The 19,269-nt window shown below is 46.4% G+C and overlaps 1 protein-coding gene across 1 annotated transcript in view; it reads right to left on the reverse strand.

Annotated features, from left to right (window-relative positions):
• The window catches only part of Galnt18 (polypeptide N-acetylgalactosaminyltransferase 18), a 346,030-nt gene that overhangs the window by 52,658 nt on the left and 274,103 nt on the right, over positions 1-19,269 (reverse strand). Inside the window, exons 7-8 of the mRNA XM_004634877.2 lie at positions 5,152-5,337; positions 862-999 (exon numbers count right to left, since the gene is read on the reverse strand). Of these exons, the coding sequence (XP_004634934.1) occupies positions 862-999; positions 5,152-5,337 (324 nt within the window). The remainder of the gene's footprint in view (positions 1-861; positions 1,000-5,151; positions 5,338-19,269) is intronic.

Raw genomic sequence — 19,269 nt, forward strand, 5'->3', positions numbered from 1 at the left:
AAAAAAAAAGAAAAGAAAAAGAAAAAGAAAAGCAGCTCTTTAAGGGCCGGCCAAATAGCTCAGCAGATTAAAGCACTTGCAAGCAGGTGCAGGGGCTGGGGTTCAATCCCTGGGCCTGTCGTGCTAGCCCCACCCTGGGGGCCTACTCAGGTGGCAATTGAGACTGGGTGTGGTGGCACAGCCCTGTTATCCCAGTTCTTGGGAGGCTGCAAACAGGCATGTCACTATGAGTTCAATCTAGTAGTGAGATCCAGAACACCCTGTAGATCCTTCCCTAAAAAAAGATGCTTGCCTGGAAAGTGGTCCAGGTCAGAAGCAGGTCTGTCTCTATATCCTATTTTTGGTTCTCACCATCTTGCTGCCTCTCATCAACAGGCAGAATGCTGCCTCACTCAAAGCACAGTGAACTCAAGAAGGTTCTGTCTGTCAGAACTCCTCTGAGGGGGGCTCTGTATGCATGTGAGAGCATCAGCCCTTCGGCCGGGGACACACAGGATGGCTAACAGAAGCTCAGGCACCTCAGTGGGGGGAACAGTGGCTGCTGGTTACATCAGTTTGCAATCTTAAGCAAAGCGCTTCTGTGTTTTATTAAGTGGACTACACAGGTTTGGGGCCAGAGCTGTACTGCTCAGGATGACAGAGGAGAGACAAGTACCTCTGTCAAGGGACTATAAGTGTTTTGGCTGTGAAAGAGAAAGCCATCTTGCAGGTCCAGAAACCAGCAGTTAGTCCCCAGGTCTAGTACAAGTTTCCACACAAGTGGGAAACTTGCCCCTTCCTTTCCCTTTCCTCTCTGCATCTCTTTCTGGTCTTGCTTTCTGTCTGCACCTCAGTAGGACCCCTGAGAAGTTGGCTGCTTACCACCCCGTAGGCAATGATGTCAGAGTACATCCTCATCTCTGGGTAGACGCTGACCAGGTACCACCGGAACGTTTTGCACTGCAGCTGCTTCCTTAGCGCCTTCCGTGCGGTGATGTCCCCAATGTCGATTCCTGAGTCCTGCACAGGAAACAGAGGCAGAGATGCAGCTTTGCCTCAAGCCCCACCTTGCAATGACCCTTGCGCCCAAGCAAGATTTGAGAGACTCTCTGCGGGACTGACCCCGTAGGAAGTCGTCAACTTATGCATTCTTCCATACAGACCGTTGTCAACTCTCTAACAATCTCTATTTAGACTAGATGGAGGCTCTCATCAGATATCACCGAAAATAAAAGGCAAGACCTTAGACTTCATATGACGACAATTGAACACTGTATCAATTTATATAGGGAGACATTTGCTGAATTGGTCTCAGGAATGCGTCTGCGTTCTAAAATCTGGGTTCTGGAGAGGAAACCCTTCTTCCTAAACTCAGGATTGGAGCACTATTTTTCTCTCTCCTTATGATCGGCTAAAATATGAGAAAGATATAATCCATCAGGTAATTCTCTAACCTCTCAGAAGCTCCAGAGCTGGCTCTTTGCTCAGCTTATATGTCTATCATATCCCTGTTTATTAACTGAGTTTTGCTTTTCTGTTTTTATGGCCTAGCTTATCTGAACTATATATTTGCTATCAATCGCGTGGAGTGCTTTTTCAGCATAAATTGAGAAACATACAAATCTCAGACAAGGTCACCTTGGCTCTTATTAGAAAACAGTGAACACATCTTTTGCCAAATATTTCAACGTAGTGAATTGGAGAATTTCCTCTTCTAAAATACATATGGGTCCAGAAGCTCGGAATGTGACTTTACTTTACAGCTTCCTTAAAGATATAATTAGTTTGAGATCTCGAGCTAAAATCACCCTGGATTTAGGATGAGCCGAAAATCCAATGATGAGTATCTTTATAAGAGAATGAAGAGGGAGATTAGGGTACACAGACACAGAGAGAAGACCATGTGAAGACACAGTCAGGGCTGGCAAGACGCGCCTGAAAACCAAGCCGGCTAGCAGCCACTAGACCCGGGAAGAGGGAGGGAAGGGTTATCCCCTGAAGCCATGGAAGGCAGGATGGCCTTGTTGACCCTTTGGTTTTAGACTTCAGACTTTTAGAACTGTGAGAGAATAAATTTCTATTTTTAAGCCACCGAGCTGGTGGTAGTTTGTTCTGGCAGCCCTAAGAGACTCCTAAAATGACCCATGTCCAAGACGGGCTAGTGTTCCTGCCACCAAAGTCCTTGTAACCAAAGATAGAGGAGAGCCAGCACCCAAGGGCTACTTGGGCAGCCCTGGCGCTCAGTCTGTTTTGGGGCAGAGGAGGCAGCAGCTGCTCTGGAATCCTGCATCTTGCTTCAGAAAATACCAATACCTTGCTGCAGCCTGACTGGCTATGTACTGAGAAGCAAAGTGATTGTCCATGAAAGAGGCAGGATACGAGAGCTCGAGCATGCTTTGGCCTCTCACAAACTTGGGTCTGAATGTGGTAAGGAAGCAGTGAGAAGCCAGCCCAGGAAGGATGTTAGAAAGCCAGGGAGAGGGTGCACAGGGCATAAAGAAGCTACGCCAATGGTAAGCGATAACACTTGCCGAGCACCTTCTAGGTGCCAAGACAAATCGAAGTCTCCACATATTTTAATGCATTTAATACCCTGGGCAGCTCCCTGGGTAGGGATGGAGGGTCCCAGCCCTGCACTGGCAGGTAGAAGGAAGCAGACTGGGAGCAGATATAGATGTGCCTATGATTGAACAGGAAGTATTTGAGCAATACTGCATCAGGGGCAGCTGGGATGCTGCCTGGGGTCAACCTGGGGCTCAGGGGCAGCAAGCTACCTCCTCTTCTATCTCTGCCAACTCTCCTTCACCAAGTACCCCTCTGATTCGCGTGAGTCTCTGCTTTGAGCACTCTGTACATAAGCAGGCCTGCCATGGCCTGGATCCCAATTGAGACAGTAAACAGACTCTGTGCACAGTGGGGTGCATAGAAGGAGGCAGAGAGAGTGAGAGGGAGAGAGGAAAGCACGCCCACCCTGCTTACTGCACAGGTGGGTGCCAGGAAGGGGCAGGGAGGAGGCCAGCAGTCAAAGAGGGATTCCGGTGAGGGGATACTTGTGGTGAGTTGGGAATGATAAACAGGGCTATGTGAGGGTTACTCAACCCGGCTAGCTGCCACCATCCCCCGGAGAGCTTTCCTCACGCTCCAGCACCTCTACAGACTTGCTGACCTGAATGTCTGAGGGGGAGGCCCTGAGCAGCTTTGTTCACAAGCTTCCAAAGAGATTCTGATGCAGTTGCTCTGCAGATCGGCTTCTGGGGCCTACTGACTGAGGGAGAAATGGATTAGACACACAGGGCCAGAGGGAACTTCTCCATGAATGCAGGAGTGATTAGACATGAGGGGATTCGAGAGTGTGGAATCAGGGAGCCAGGGGCTGGAGTTGTAAGGAGACTCCCCTGGCTGAAGGGCTTTAAGCTGTCCATTACATGAGGCAGGAAGGAGGTCCAGGCTGGCCTTGGCAAGGGCAACCCTTGATGGCACATTGAGAAATGAGTGGGAGGTGAGACTCTCTCGGTTCTGCAGAAGCTTCAGAGGAGGAAGAGGGAGTTTGGACACGGAGGACTCGAAACAGATTGTCCTAGGGAAACACACTGAAAGCCTTCCTTTTCTACCCAGGGCTTTGTCAGGGCATCGCCACCTCTCATCTGCTCGCTTCCCCCACCCACTTGATTGGTCTTAACGGTTTCCTGGAGGGGTCCTAGGCAGACACTGAGTTTCATCATTTCCCAATTACTTTTACTCATGCGGCTCTCTGCCATTCACTGTGTTGCTGTCTGTTTCAATATCTGTCGCTGTAATGGGGAAGAAGGCTAAGTGCACATCCTTGGGAGATGAAGGGAAGAGGCTGGGCATGTGGGCAGGACTCCAACCCTATGCAGAGCCTGGAGGTCTACCATGTCTCCTGGGGAACTCCAGGGGAGCTTCCAAATGCTCTTAACAGTTCTTGCCACCAGGGGACACCCACAGCAGGATGCAGTGCTCCATGCAAAATCCTGTGATCTTCAGCCTGAAAGGCACACCAGCGGTTTCCCTAGAAACAGTTTTATAGTTGGGGATGCGATCTCAGGGCTGGTGCTCTGGGGTTGGCTGCGCTCTGGCTGACTTTCCTTGGCTCCCCACTTTCCCTCCAACCTGATGAAATCTCACTGACTCTAGGACTCTGAATCCAAACTCAAGTTCCCTGCCCCAGCACAGCAGTTCCAGAGGGAGTCTGTGGGAAATGCCCACCCAAGTCCCATCTACTTCCTGACAATTTAGCCAGAGATATATGAGCTTGGTGGAATGGTCAAGGCTCGTGGCTTTCCTGTGGACGCTTTAGGCAATGACCGATCTCCGACAGAGTAGAGGCCTTCGAAAGGACTCCCGGTGGGATGCTATGGCCCTGGGAGAAACCAACGAGGACAGGCAGTCAACAGCTCTGTCACACAGAATGCAATGTAAGCAGCAAACTCCAGGCCAGAAGCTGGCATGGAGGTTGACACCCCGTGGCTGGCATCTGTGGGGTTCTTCCAACTCAGCCTTCCAAGGTCATTTCCATGTGAAATATGCCAAGGCCGAACAAAACTAGGAATGAAACACTACTTTGCTCTGACACTGAAGTGCAGGGGACTGGAGAGACAGAAGACAGTGGCATTCTGTGATGAGCTCAGACGCTACCTAAAAATGTTCAGAAAAATTCCTTTTTTCACTAAGAATCTGGAGGGAGTATATCCAATCCCGGTCCACATAGCTAAATAAATCCTATATGAATAGTCCTTAATGCTCAGCCAGAGATTAAATGGAGAGGCTTAAGCCCAGTCTACAGGGAGATTAAGGTGCATTTTGTGAACTGTTTGTCATTATTGGTGTATTTTTAATCCTGGACCATGAACACCCAATGTCAGAGTAGCCGAGGACCCAACGCAGGAAGGAAATGTGGAGCTGTGAGGCCAATTTTCATTCTGAAATGAGGTTACAAAGGCTAAGAGAGATTAAGTTTCCTATGAAACACTCTGATCAGGTGCAGGGAGGGCTCAGGAATGGCTGAGCCACAGGCTTAGCCCTTTTCTATGTACCACATGTTTATAGGTTGGCAGTCCCTGCAAGACTGACCCATGGGAATAAGAATATATGTCCATTATTTTCCCCCTCTTACTAAACCCAAAGAAACTCAGGCCTGCTGGTGTTCCTTACCTCCTGGGGTATGTTCCAGGCCATGTAGACATGGCTTTTAAATTCATCCATCCAGACTTCAGCCACCCTGAGGGCATTCCTGCGGACATGTGCAGTGAGGTCCTCGGTGTAGGGCTTGTGGGCACGCTCTATGTGGGCGATTCGTGAGCAGGGCAGGACTTCCACGCTGCCGCCACACTGCCACACCTGCAGACGACAAGGAGCCTCTGATCAGGGCCAGATTTGTCTCCAGCTCAAAACCACCACTCAGCACGGTTCACCTTGTCCCTCCACATGATGCATAAGGGAATGAGCTGCAGCTGATACCTCCTTCCACAGCGGCCACTAATTCATGGCTTCATTCTCACTGTGTGGCTTTATTTGCAAAGAATGAATGTACCTTCTCCCTCTACCCATAAGCCCTACCTGGCCAAAGAGGAGACCAGACATGTGGCTACCAAAGACCTGGGTCCACTTTGTCTTGGAGAAGATGCTAACGAAACCCGTGATGATGGTCTCCACAGCAGTCCTGAATACAAGGAACTCCCAGCAGAGATGCTATCTTCAAATGGACCTCGGAGCCTTACAAAGAGTAGTGACCATTACAGAGAAAGAGCCAGGCACCCTTCTTCTGCCCCGTCCTTCCTGCATTGAGCTGCAAAGAAGGGAATGGCATTAAACATCTCACCAATCTTGGGAAATCTGGGTGCAACTTGATTTTGAAAGATGAAGAAAACTGGCATTGCGCTCAGAGTGCCTAATGGGTGGGGTCTGGAAGCTGGTACTGCGCTGACCACCCCCCCCCCCATGCTCCTAACATGAACACTCAAACCCTCTTGTGCCCCTAGGATTTTCCCATTCTGTCTGTGATCCTAGAATGCCCTCCCAATTCTTTCATCAGCTGAAAATAATTGCTCTTCAAGAGGTGGTTCACACAGCCCCATACACACCCTGTGAGGTCTTTGCTCTATTCTAAGGGCGGAGCTTATTTCTCCCTCCTCTGGACCCCCCAGCTCTGAATATCAGCTCACCCAGTCATCCCAACAGACTGACCGTGTGGCTGCAGGGAAGAACCTACACCTCACTCACTTCTCAGTTCTAGTGCCTAACACACAGCCAAGTAGTTGCAGGTACTTTGTAGATACTTGTGAGGCTTCATAAATAGGAGCTGAATCTGATTCATCTGGTTAGAGCCGATGCACGTGGCTTTGGAAAGACAGAGATCTTCTGTGGACAACAGTGGTCACTTGCCATGTACTGTCCATTTGACAGTTTGGAGGCTAATTTCACATGTATAGCATGTACCTATCAGCAAAAAGGACACTGGGTCCAACATAGAGCACGACTTGGGTTTAACTTAATCTCTCTGTGACAGTTAGCAAGACAATGCCTTTTCTTCTACTAATCCAGTGGCTCTCTACAGTGTATGGGCAGTTGGAATTGGAAGATTTACTGATTTACCTTAAGTTGTCTTTACAAGGAGGGCCAATAGAAAGGAAGTAAGAGCTGGTGAGATATCTCAGCAGACTAAGTGCCTGCTTAGGCAAGCACAGGGACCCGGGTTTGGTCCCTGGCACCACATGCTGTGCCAGCCCAACCCCTAGACATGCTGAGCTGGCCACTGACTCTAGGCTTCATGGTGCATGCCTGTAATCCCAGCGCTGAGGAGGCTGAAAACAGGAGGATCATTATGAGTCTGATCTGTGTAGTGAGACCCTGTACCAAATACATTAAAAAAAAAGGAAGGAATAAATGTTGTGCCTCAATGTGTGTGCCAGGTACTAGGCCTGTGTATATGGCAGGAAGTGAACCTTGGGGCCATCACTAAAGGGCTTACAACCCAGATGCATGGGTTCACATCCTGGTCCTGCTTGATTTTATCCATGTAGCCTTGAGTGGATTACTTCTCATTTGTGTTTCCATGTTTTTATTTCCAGGGGGACCATAATAATTCCTATCTCAAAGATTTCATGCAGAGGGCTTGGTTCATTACAGGGACCTGGTCAATCTTAGCTGTTACAACACAAATTATACAGTGGAATCCTCAGAATAACCCGCTGAGATAGTTGTTATTATCTCTAGTTCCAAGTGAGGAAACAGATTGAAGAATGTCCTTTGTTCAGGATTCCACAGCTGCTACCTCACACAAAAGGATCTGTCTAGTTCCCAGAGAAACTCAAGGCAGAACCACTGTTCCCCAGTGCTCACCAGCTTATGGACCTCCCTTCCCAGGACTCATCTGCTGGGGGCCATGCTGGCTTCCAGTTTGCTTTGCTCAGATTGTCAATGAAAGCCTGTGAATCTGGTGAATAAATTATGAATGGCACAAAGAGTCAGGGTAATTCGTGCTCTTGCAACTGAAGGGAGAATATGGCTCAACATATTTCAACAACACAACACAGAACAAGATTTGTCCTCAAGCTCTTTTATCATGAGCCCTGTTTCTCAGACATCCACTTCTCACTGTTGGGCCTTGGAGCGGGCAGGGGGAGTGTATGCTGGTGGTGGAGGCAACTCCCATCATGCTCTGGGGCACTATAAAAGGAGCGAGTGAGCTCATTGTCTAGCTTTTGAATTCTCCTTCCTCTTCACATCCCTGAGGCCTTTTTCCTCACTGAGTCATGGTCATCTTCCATGGGCCCTGAAACTACCTCCAACAAACTGAGCCCTATGATCCATCTTCTTCCAATCCTCCCTGCATCACTGGGGTCGAGTGTGAGCTGGGTGCCATCCCTCCTGGCACTGTGACTCTCAACACATCCCCCAGCTGGGCTTGGCCTCACCCATGCTTCCTACCTTATGCTTATCCTGCCCAATGGACTCTGTGCTGCAGCCATGCTGAATTTTCATTTCCTCTGTTTGCTTTTGCTGTAACTCTTGTTCTGCACATAGAATAATGCATGCCATCACCCCCTGCTTCCTTGACTCATTGTTAGAGTATGAGTCCACTGTCATTTCCCATGGTGTCCTTCAGCCAGGTCAGCCTGTCATGCTCAGTGGTCCCTGTCTCAGCTGACCTAGCACGATTGGAACTTTTTGCTTATCCATCTTTCTCTTTCAAAATGCCACCTAAACTCTTCATCACATTTGCCTTTCGACATGTGCTAAATGATGCCCAGGACAGCTTGTGGGTTTCCAGGGAGGTGGGGCATCTGGCCAGGTGGAAATATTGTTTAATAGCACAGCTTTGTGGTCAGTGGGACCTAGATTCAAATTTTTCTTGCCTTTCCAAGCCTCCATCCCACCCAGTAGAAGAGGGTGATGCAGCCTAGGCAGGTGTGTAACCCTGAGCCTGCCTCAATGAGCATAAGTGAAAGCATTCTGCGTGTAGGACAGGATATCGCAGATAGTTCTGGTCCCACTGTGTGCTTATGAGTGATTTTCACCAAAGCTTAAAATGCTTGCACAACAGAGGCTGGGGGTGTGGCTCAGTGGTAGAGCTCCTGCCTTGTACGCCTGAGGTCCTGGGTTTGATCCCCAGCACCATAGAAAGAAAAGAAACTAGGCACAATGGGGCACTGAATAGGTCCCTGTTGCAGTTCCTGTGACAGTGGAGCCCCCTCTGTGCCTGTAATTATTTTAAAACAATCACTATAGTTGCTGCTATTTGGCTTCTGCTGTATACTCACTTTTGAGGGCAAACAGCCTGCAGAGGACAGGCTGCCTTTCCTCAAAATAGTCTGCAGATGGCCAGGGATGTAGCTCAGCAGCTCAAGCACCTGCCCAGCGAGCATAAACAGTCTGCAGAGGACAGACCACTTCCTCAGAGTTTCAGAGTGGCTGTTACTTCACCTGCAGCCTCCTCCACTCTGCAGCAACAAACTCAGCTGTGGACAGAGAGAGTCACTGGCCTTAGATACAGCAGACAGGCTCTTGGCAGTATCCGGGCTTTGGGGCAGATGGGGACATGGAATAGTACCCACCATTTCAGACCCTGACAATGACACTGAAGGGAAAGGGCTGGTTCCCAGGTGACAAGCAGCACCACTGACATGGCTTGACTCCAGAGAGAATCCCCAAAGTCTTCTTTAGAGCTGATCCCAGACTCTGTCTAGGATGTTGGGCAAGGGATAGGAAAGAAAACTGTGGGCATCCAGATGATGTGGAAGATGATGTTATGGAGCTTTCATGGAGGGCTGGGAAGGGCAGAGCACACGGAAGAAAAAAAAAAAAGCAGCTGGCCTTAGTGCATGAAGTGGCCAGTTTATAACGGACACAGGATGGTCAGACCCAAGCCAGATGGAGGACATGGAGAGAAAAGACGGTGCCAGAGAAGCACGACCACTGGACAGGGAGTGGAGGTGTGGCTCGAAGGGTTATGAGTTTTCCAGTGGGTAGGAACACTGAGAGGAGACAGGATAGGGGCTTCGGGCACCAAAGGAATGACTGAGAAACGCAGGAGTCATGGGGAGCTCACAGGATATAGACCCTAAGGAGATGGCATGCAGTGAGGCGGCCGGGCACCAGTGACACCAGCCGGCTGTCAGCACAAGGCTGATCCTGTCGATTCTGGACAGGGACAGAGCAATGCACTCCTTGACCCTGCCAAGCTTTCCCATCTCTGTGCTTCTGCACCTGCTAATCCAGCCCATCTTCCCAGAACAACTGCACTCACTTGTTACCTCCCTCAAATACTGATGTCTTGGTCTATGTTAGAAGCCTCCAAATACCTGATCCTTTTTCTTCATAACACTTACTCAAAATACTTTAACTACTTTTTCTTTAAATATCTGTCTCACAGAGTCAAACTTTAAGCTCTGTGTAAACAGGGATTACGTCTGGGCATTTATCACAGTCTGCGTCAGCCCTTGATGCTTAGAATATATTCTAGAACTATTATTTGAATGAGTGAATTTGAGAATCCTGGGCTTCTAATGACAATAGATACGTGATTTTTAACTAGCTCAGTGGGATGCTCTAATAAAGGCTATAAACATAAAATGTGACCAGATTTTATTGAACACAATGCCGTCCTTCAGGCCTACATGGCTCTTCAGCAAAGCTCTGACATTTAAGTGCATACTGCGGCAACAAAAGAGAGTTACTTTGGCTGCAGAGCATAAATTAATGTCGTAAAACCCAGGAAGTCATCAAATGAGCATGACCCATAGCGGACAGCTTTGTCTGAGGGAACCAGGAAATCACTGCAGAGGAAGTCCTCAACCTGGAAAATGCTTGGGTATCAGACAGCCGCGCTACTGGCCGATACTCAAGACGTAATCCAGATCTAAAGCAAACTGCAAATGCCAGTGCCAGAGCACGGCCCAATCCCCTTTACTGGCAGTTTTGAAATGGCTTGTAGTACTCTAGAACTGCACGGAACTATGTGCATCCTGGGGGCTGGTGGAGAGTTCGACGTCTGCCTCTGTCTCTTATTAACTTTCAACCTGGACTTGTCTTTGGATGTCAGTTGAGTTTTATTGGTAATAATGATTCCCTGTGTGGTTTAAGGGAGACTCAGTATGAGAAGCTCCCACCAGCAAAGACAGGGACATGGTGGGCACTCAGGAAGTTGGATCCCTTTTTCCTTCCCAGGATAAGAAGCTAGTGGTACAAGGTTGGGGTCATGTCTGGGTGTCACTTACAAGTGTCCCCAACAGCCTCATTTTTCTCTGGCTGCCAAATGTGGAAGCCAAACTTAATGATGCTTTAGCTCGCTTCTATTTTTGTGTACTCTGTGAATCTGAGTTTTGTTATTAATACTGCAAATGGTTCCCAGTACTTGAGACACAACCAACAGAGCTGTGAGTTGGGGTACAGTTGGGACACACTGCAAGGCAGCAGTATATACAATTTGAACATCTCCTAGTAAGAGACTTGTGATCAGTCACTCCACAGTCTATGACAGAAGTAGCACATAGGTTCACACTACTATATTAAGTTTACTCATGTTAACGTCCTTTTATGTTGATACAAATTCTGAGACTCTCTCAAGGTTCAAAGAAAAAGCATAGCACCATTTATTAGCTATGTTTACACGAGTAAGGACTCAGGCCTGGTGATACTTCAGTCTTGTACTTCACAGCCAACTACACAGGACAACATCTCAAATCCCCTTCACCTTTTATCTCCTTAGGACATTTACTTCCCTTCTTATACCAGGGATTGAACCCCGCGCCTTCACATACTAAGTTATATTCTCAGGCCTTTACTTTTTAAATTTTTTAATTTTCAGGAAGAGTACCACTAAGCCTCTAAGTCGCTCAGGCTACATTCAAACTTGTGATCCTCCTGCCTCAACCTCCCAGAGTGCTGGGATTACATAGGAAAGAGTCACTGTGCTCAGTTATTTCATTATGACTTTTACTTGTTTGTTGGGGTTTCTTGTGTGCGTTTTTTTGGTACCAAAGATCGAACTTTGGACCTTACCCTTGTCAGGTAGGCGCTTATGCTACTGAGCTATCTCCCTGGCCCTCCTGATGACTTTTAATGAGCTCTTTGCTCTTAGCAAACTGTCTCCCCTGTTCTCTTAGCTTAGAAAGCCTCCTTCCTCTTCCCACTCACCCACCCAAAGCCAGTCTGGCTCAGTTCCTCCAAGCTCTTGGAACGCGTCATTGCACCACTCATGTGGGTCTGATTTCTTGGCTCATGTGGCTAATTCTCTTTTTAATGTGTAGCTGTCTCGCCTCGCTTGGCCATGGAATGCTGAGGCAAGAGTGGAAAAGCAGAACTAGGAAGGCTGGGAGCAAGAAGGCAAGGTGGGTGCGGCCAAGGCTGAGAACTGGGAGATCTGGAAGATGACCAACAGCTCATTTTCAGAGTGGTGCTGGGGCTGGAGATAGAGGCCAAAAGACACACGGACAGCCTGGGCTGGGTGCTTACCCTTGGGGTGCTATTCAATTTTGCACCCTAGGCATCTTGCTTACCTGACTATAGTCCTGATTCTGTATAAGAATGCTAGGGAGACTGGTCAAATGGTACAAGGTCAACACAAAAATCAAAGGCCACCAGCCAGCCAGGGTCAAGGGCATGAGGCAGAGAAGGGACTAGGATGGGGGTGATGTCATGCAGAAATGACCTCTATCCAAAATATATTTCAGCCCTACATTTGTCACCTTTAGCATCCAAAGATCACTTTTTAATAAGACCTGAAAGACCTCTGAGAGCAGCCTATTGTGTTCCCCGCAGCCTCTTCCCCTCTACTGTCCAGTCACAGCAATTCTCTTGGCCCTTGGGGTATCTCACTCATGTGGTTCATGGATCCCTATTGCTCTCCCCTCTCCAGCCCCCTCCTCTTATCACCTTTACTGGAACTCCTACTCCCAAGCACACATACACTACATGCCTTGTTAACTTCTACTACCCTGGCTGCCCTGATTTTGGTTGAATGATTCTATAAACAGTGCTTTGGGGATCTCTTACCTCTGTGTGCCCCTCCTTGCCCCAAAGGAAACCCATTGTCCTGAACTTCCTTGCCACCAACCTAATGGCACATTGTTTAGTTTTACCTGGTTTTGAACCCTGTATAAATGGAGCCGTGTTTTGTGTCTTCTGCAACTTGTTTCTTGCCTCACTTATTTTCCTCACCCTCATGTTCCCTTGTATATATTTATACCGCAGATTGTTTATGCATGTTCCTGTTGGCTGACAGGCTAGTTTCCAATACTATAAATGGCATTCCTTGGAACATTCTTGTATTTGTCTCTTGGGGTCCAAAAGCGGGCTGTGCTCCATGGATTTATATCCCAGTAACATTTCTGAAGCATAGGTTAGATATACACTGAGCTTACCCATGGAAAGTGACACTCTTCCAAGTTGTGCAAACCAAATTACACCCTGCACCCGGCACTCATGTCCTCGCCAATTTTTGACATTGTCCATTTGATTCCATTTTAGCTGACTTAATGGGCATGACATTCTCTCTCACTGTAGTTCTAATTTGCAACCTCCCATGATTACTGGCGAGATGCGCTTTTTCTCCTGTGACTGGCCCACAACTGCTGGCTCTGTGCAAAGGCTCATGGGTGCCTTGTTACCACTGAGGAGGCTACAGGACTTATTTGGAGCCTAGGACAGGAGAGGAACCCAACGATGCTTACTTCATAAATGAAAGAGTAAAGTTGGGCTTTTATTATGAGTTATTTCCAATCTACTTTCCCTGGTGCTCCCCAGGTTTCCAAAGTAAGCTACTAAGTAATTTTAAAGTGAAAAGAAATATTTTTGGAATCTGACAGCGTTCACTCTCCTATCAGAAAAACACAGAAAGACACTTCCTGAAGATACAGCTTTTCAAGACCTCTCTTCTTGCAATAAACACTTCCAAAGTGTCTGCCTGACCAAACTGCTCCTTGGAAACATGATGCTTTGTCTCTTGGAAGGTGTTCCTGAAGGGGACTGTAACACTGACCAGCCCCCAAGACACACTTGAAGCAGTTCCTGGCTTGAAAGGAACCCTTCATGAGTATCACAAAGCAGCAGAAGGATGTGTCTGGCAGAATTTCGAGGAGGAACATGCTGGCTTGAAGATCTGGGAGGTTTTCATGAAGAAAGACTAAAAATGCTGTTTCTCTGGGATTTTGGATGTAAAGAAACAGCTGCTTATCCACCAGGAACCTAGAAGAAGTTAGAGGGGCAAAGACGTCACTCTAGTAAACTGGCCCATCACAGACTAAGGACCCTGCTTTTCCTCCAACTCCAATGCTCTCTGCCTTAAACATTGGGCCAAAGGATTTGAGAAAAGAAAGTTTTTTGAGGGTTGCTTTGTCAGTGTGTGGTCATAGAGAGAGAAAGGCAGCTCTAATGGTTCTGAGGAAGAGCAGCTTACTCATGGTTACCTCAGTGCTCCTGTTGGGAAAGGAAGAAAGGAGCCCCTGACACGCTGAGATTTGGGTGGCCTTGAGGGCAGGCAGAGGGGCCTGGTGCTCACCAGCGTCTGGGTGCCCCTGTGTACCTTCCAGATCCCAAGGAAATGAGAAGAGGACACGACGCCTGTTACTTCCTCAACAGGAAGGGAAAGCCTTCTGCACACTTCCTTCTGTCATCCATGTTTCCCACTGGATGATTAAGGATCATTATAGGACAGGCTGGCAGGGAAAATCTGGTTCAAGGTCAGAACCAGACCAGAAGCCAGAAACCCAAAGGAGATACCAGCAGAGGTGAAAGAGAAAGTGGTGGCTCGGAAGTCATAGGCAGCCCTAGGTTCCTCAGGAAGCCACAGATGGCAGTCCTGTGGCAAGTTCACTAGTACCAGAGTGAGCTGGCTGGGGAGGCAAGGGGGGCAGCCACATCTTCAGCTGGGTCAGCAGACAGAATCCAGATGCTGCTGATCCCCAGAACTTGCCATTGTGTGAGGCTGGAAAGGTAGATGAGCCCAAGTCCAGATGTTTCTATAACCTAAAACTGCAAAAGCCTCAAGCTCCAAGAAAGAAGCATCTACCAGCTTCTCAGTCAGGTCCCATTGACACCTGTGCTGCCTACTTCAATCACTTCTTTATTTTGAACCAAGATCCCTGGCCCCATTACTACCCCAGGTTCTGCTGGAGAATAATAATGAGCTCAAATGTCACTAGGATGTAGGGAGCAGTTTTCTAACATCCAAACCTCTGAGAATCATTTTCTCTAATAACTGGGTTCATCTATTTACATGGTGTAGAGGGAATCTTCTTTGGTGAGTGAAATCCTTTCCACTGCTGTGAGGTGCCTTCTCCTTGTGGACACGCTTGCTCTATTCAGCTCATATTCAAATCAAAGCCCTGGACTATGTTTAATTTATACTTTGCTCTATAAGGATGAACCACTTGCATATTTAAAGTGTTTCCTTTTTTATGTCTTTAATCAGTGGTTGTTTCTTTCCTCACTCTGAAACTTAATCTAATCAGAAACAAATCTGATGCATATGAATGGAATGACTCATTAGCATGTCCCAATCAAATTCAAGGTGGCCACCCTTACCAGAGGTCCCCTAAAAGGAGCAACACTGGCTCAAAGGATGGCTCAGAGCCAGTGTCCAAAGTGTACTGCATTGGTTAATCAGGAGATCCTTTCTGAAATCCAGGGCATCCAGGAATCATAGAAAAAAGTATACACTCTGTCATTCTCAACAGAGTAGGAACCATCTAATGACAGGCTGCTGGTGTGTCATTATGACAGGGTAGGTAGAAATCAGTGTGGCACAGATGCTAGGGCCAGACAGAAGGAGAAGCTTCATGGCCCAAGCACCACCACACACTTGGCTCCATGGGACTGTCCCAGTTATCACCAGATGATAAAACGAAGCTAAGAGGCTGAACCTCCTTTTACCCAGAGTGACATTTGTTCTAAGGAGCTTCCCTCTTGTCCAATTAAAATTCAGATTACAAAAGCTGTTGTGCTGGGGCTTCTCTTAAGAGATTTGCCCTTTTCATACACATTAAAGGGAATTGTCAGCTTGGGCATCATCCTGGTGTCATCGCTGAAAGGCGCCGGCAATGAGCCTGCACGAACAACGGGATTTATTAAAGAGCTCAGCAACATAGGAGAGAAACAATGAAGGGGGTGCACCAGCAACCTTCCACCACCTCCCAGGTAAGAACACTGAGGTTCAAGGTCACACAACAACTCAGAAGCAGGGTAGTGAATGGGTCCAAAGCTTGACTTCTGGGAGAAAAGTTGTCAGTTGTTCCCAGCAGAGGCTCTGCGCCCTACAGTCTCAGGGTCAACACTACAATTCCAACTGGTGACTTCATTTCAGCTTTTAGCACTTAATTTCCTTGTCTCTAAAATGGAGATGAGAATGATAAATTCCAAAGAGCTGTGAGAATTCAACGAAGTGACATGCGCAGAAGAGTTTGTTCCAGTGCTTGCCTCCAGGTGAGAGCTCACTAAGTGTTAGCCATGATAGCGCTCTACGTTTCCACTGCCTTTGAGAGTCACCCCGGCTGCTCTTCACAGAAGGCAGGAGGAAACACATTATCATGCCCTGAGCTGGAGCTTCGCACTACCTGTGTGTCATCTCTACTATGCATCTTTGAGGCATCTCAAAGAAACCAAGTTCTTGTCTCCTTCCCTGCCTCTCCAGCTGTCCCGTAGTTGTCCCCTCATCTGCCTCATAGCTCAAGCCTGAAGCCTGTAATCTACCTGTAATCCTATCTCCTTCTTCTCCACAACTGATCCACTAACAAATGCAGCTGCTGTCCCTCCTAAATTGAGTGTAATCACTTCTGTCGGCACAGCCAACCTTCTGGTCCAGCACACCATTACCTGCACAGACATCTCTATCCAGAGTCCCCTAGCACAGGTCTTTTCAACTTTTGTTGTCCTCTGATTTTTCTTCTAAAGTTATAAATCAGAGTGTGTTTCTAGTCTCTGTTTCAATGGTCACTTATTGAGCACTTACTATGTTGCAGGTGCTGCTATAAAAGCTGGGAATTCTGTCACGGAACCTAACACATAAGACCTCTGACATTTGAGACTTGCATTGTGTTTCCCAGTGAAACACCTAATATGGACTCAATTGTCCCCAGATGTTACAATACTAATTCTCCATGTGGCTATATTGGAAATAGGGTCTTTAAGGAGGTAATTAATGTTAAGTGAGGTCCTAAAAGAAGAGCCCTGCTTTACCTGATGTCCTTATCAATGGAAGAGATAGATTTCGTCTGTCTGTCTGTAGGTCTCTCTCTCTCTCTCTCTCTCTCTCTCTCTCTCTCTCTCTCTCTCTCCCATGTGACCATATGGCAAGAGGATGTCTGTCTAACAGCCCTGCCTGACCAGACCCAACCACACTGCATCTTGCTTTTGGATCTCCAGCCTATAGAATGGCCAGTAAGTAAATCTCTGTTATTAAAGCTACCCAACTTGTGCCATTTGGTCAGGGCAACTGAGTTGGCTAACGTAGTACTTATTTCAATTTGTACCCACACAAGCTGTTTTTGTTCCATCTCACCAACTGTCTGTCCCATGACATCATTAGCTTCCTAAATGAAAGAGCTCTATTTTCTTTTCACATATTGTATGCTAAATGTCAAACAGGGTACCTTGCACAGGATAGGCTCCCGATACATAATATCAGATAAATGAACTGCATCAAATGGGGACATAAAATTTTAACTAGAGTGACCATATGTCCTGGCTTGCCTAGGTTGACACCAGTTTATAGTTCTTATTTTAGGGTAATTATTAGTAGCATCTCCTTTCATTCTCAGATGTATTTGGTTTGGACATCAAATTATAATTATCACACATTTATTATTTAGCTCTATATGCCAACCTTTTAATATGACTTTAGAAATATTAAGCTCTAAAATCAGTGTCTGTCTTGAAATCATAATATTAGTCTCTTCTCACACCAGACAGAGATGGGACCTGATGAAGAAAATCATGTTCTTTCAGGTATTTTACACCATAGATTATTATTTCTTTATTAGAGAAAAAGAAGGGGTACAAGGATAGCCAATATTTTGGCCCTAACCCTTCAAGGTCAGTGAGGACTCAGGAATAAGAGAACCTATACTGTAACATCCTGCAATTCAGTGGTGTCCTAAATTTTCTGATCAAGAGATTATGGGGCCACAGAGGAAAGTGATTGATAATGTATAGTGTACCTAAGGAGAGTCATCTAGAGAGAAAAAATTCTCTCAGGCTTTCATAGAGAGCAAATTGGTCAAGAAATGGCCATGACTCATCCAGATGGCTGAGAGACAAAAAATCTACCAGGTACTATACATGGTTTCAAGGTAAATCCTGAAGGGATTTGACTGACCTTGACAGATAAAAAAGTCACATTTTTTTTTAACATAGGTCTTGATTTATCATAGTCTTAACCATTCAGTAGAAAAGCATAAACACAAAGTATAAAAAGTAATGTCATATTAATATGCTGAGCTGTGAAAGTTCAAGTCAACAACTTGTGACATTGCCAGTTCTTGGATAACCCACTACTACTACAGAGTACTGGACTATATTGGATTATTTTGCTGAATTCACATACCTACAATGTTTGAATGGCAATGGAACACCCATCTCTGACAAAACTAAACAAAAAAGGGGATATAAATGAAGGTCTATTTTGTAGTGATATATATAGATATAGATATAGATATAGGTATAGATATATATATAGGATAGATATACAGCTACTTTCTCTTAGTTCAATGAGAAGAAAGATTTATACTAAAAGTGTTTAGACAAGATATCATGTCAGCATCTTGTACTCTGAATAACTACTACAAAGACAACAATATGCAATGTATTAATTATTGTAACTGTCCTACTAACCTGTTTTGAAACTGTCTCATTGCTATCTCTTTCTTAATAAAATTAATAAAAAAACATCACAGATTAACTCATTTATTTTCAGGACTGACTTGATAGGACACATAAGCCTTGCTTTACTGTCAAATCTGTGCGTAGGAGTGATTCCTGGAAAGCACACGTGTCCTGCCTCTCGCACTGGTTTACAAAGGAAGAGTCACTGGTAAGGGAAGGGGAGATCCCTGAATGTCTGCAACTGCAGACCTAGGAACAGGAGGCCTTATCAAAGAAAACCACACAGCATCTGCATGGGGAAGAGGAAGAGGAGAAAGAAGACAGAAAGGCAGAGGATGGAGGGGAGGCGGAGGGGAGGTCATGCTCAGTTTGTCTTGCTTGAAGGTCCCTTCTGGAGAGTAAGAGCTACAAGGAATGGTGGCTACAAAGAACTGTCTTCCAGAGCCTGATACAAGCCAGAAACAGCAGCACAGCTGAAGGAAAGCAACATATGAAACAGGAAGGGCAGATAAAGACTCTTAGGAGCTTTAACATACATCGCTGGCTCCTGGCTTTTTATTGTTGTTGTGTTTGCCTTTACCCCCAAAAGTGGGAAATTAACACATTAATACATTGCTACTAATACATTACTACTATTGAATCCACAGACTATAATCAAATTTCTTTGATTGTTCCAATAATGGCCTTTATAGCTAGTTTCTCCCTTGGCTTCAACTTTTTATGAAAACCAAATTTCCTTCAGGTTGACTCTTAAAATCCTTTTATCAACTGTTACCTCTCCTGCACCTTTTATTAATCTTGCTTTTCTATGGCTCCCTCATTGGGCACAACACCATCAAAATGTGAAGCCCCTTCCCTGGGTATTTGTCCTTGGGCTCTTTCCTGCCACCCACCATTTCTAGCTAATTGCTTCATCATGTACTTCTTTAATTGCTCTGTTCTTTATGGATTAAT

Source organism: Octodon degus, unplaced genomic scaffold (genome assembly GCF_000260255.1).
Source record: "Octodon degus isolate 3935 unplaced genomic scaffold, OctDeg1.0 scaffold00067, whole genome shotgun sequence".
Taxonomy (NCBI): domain Eukaryota; kingdom Metazoa; phylum Chordata; class Mammalia; order Rodentia; family Octodontidae; genus Octodon; species Octodon degus.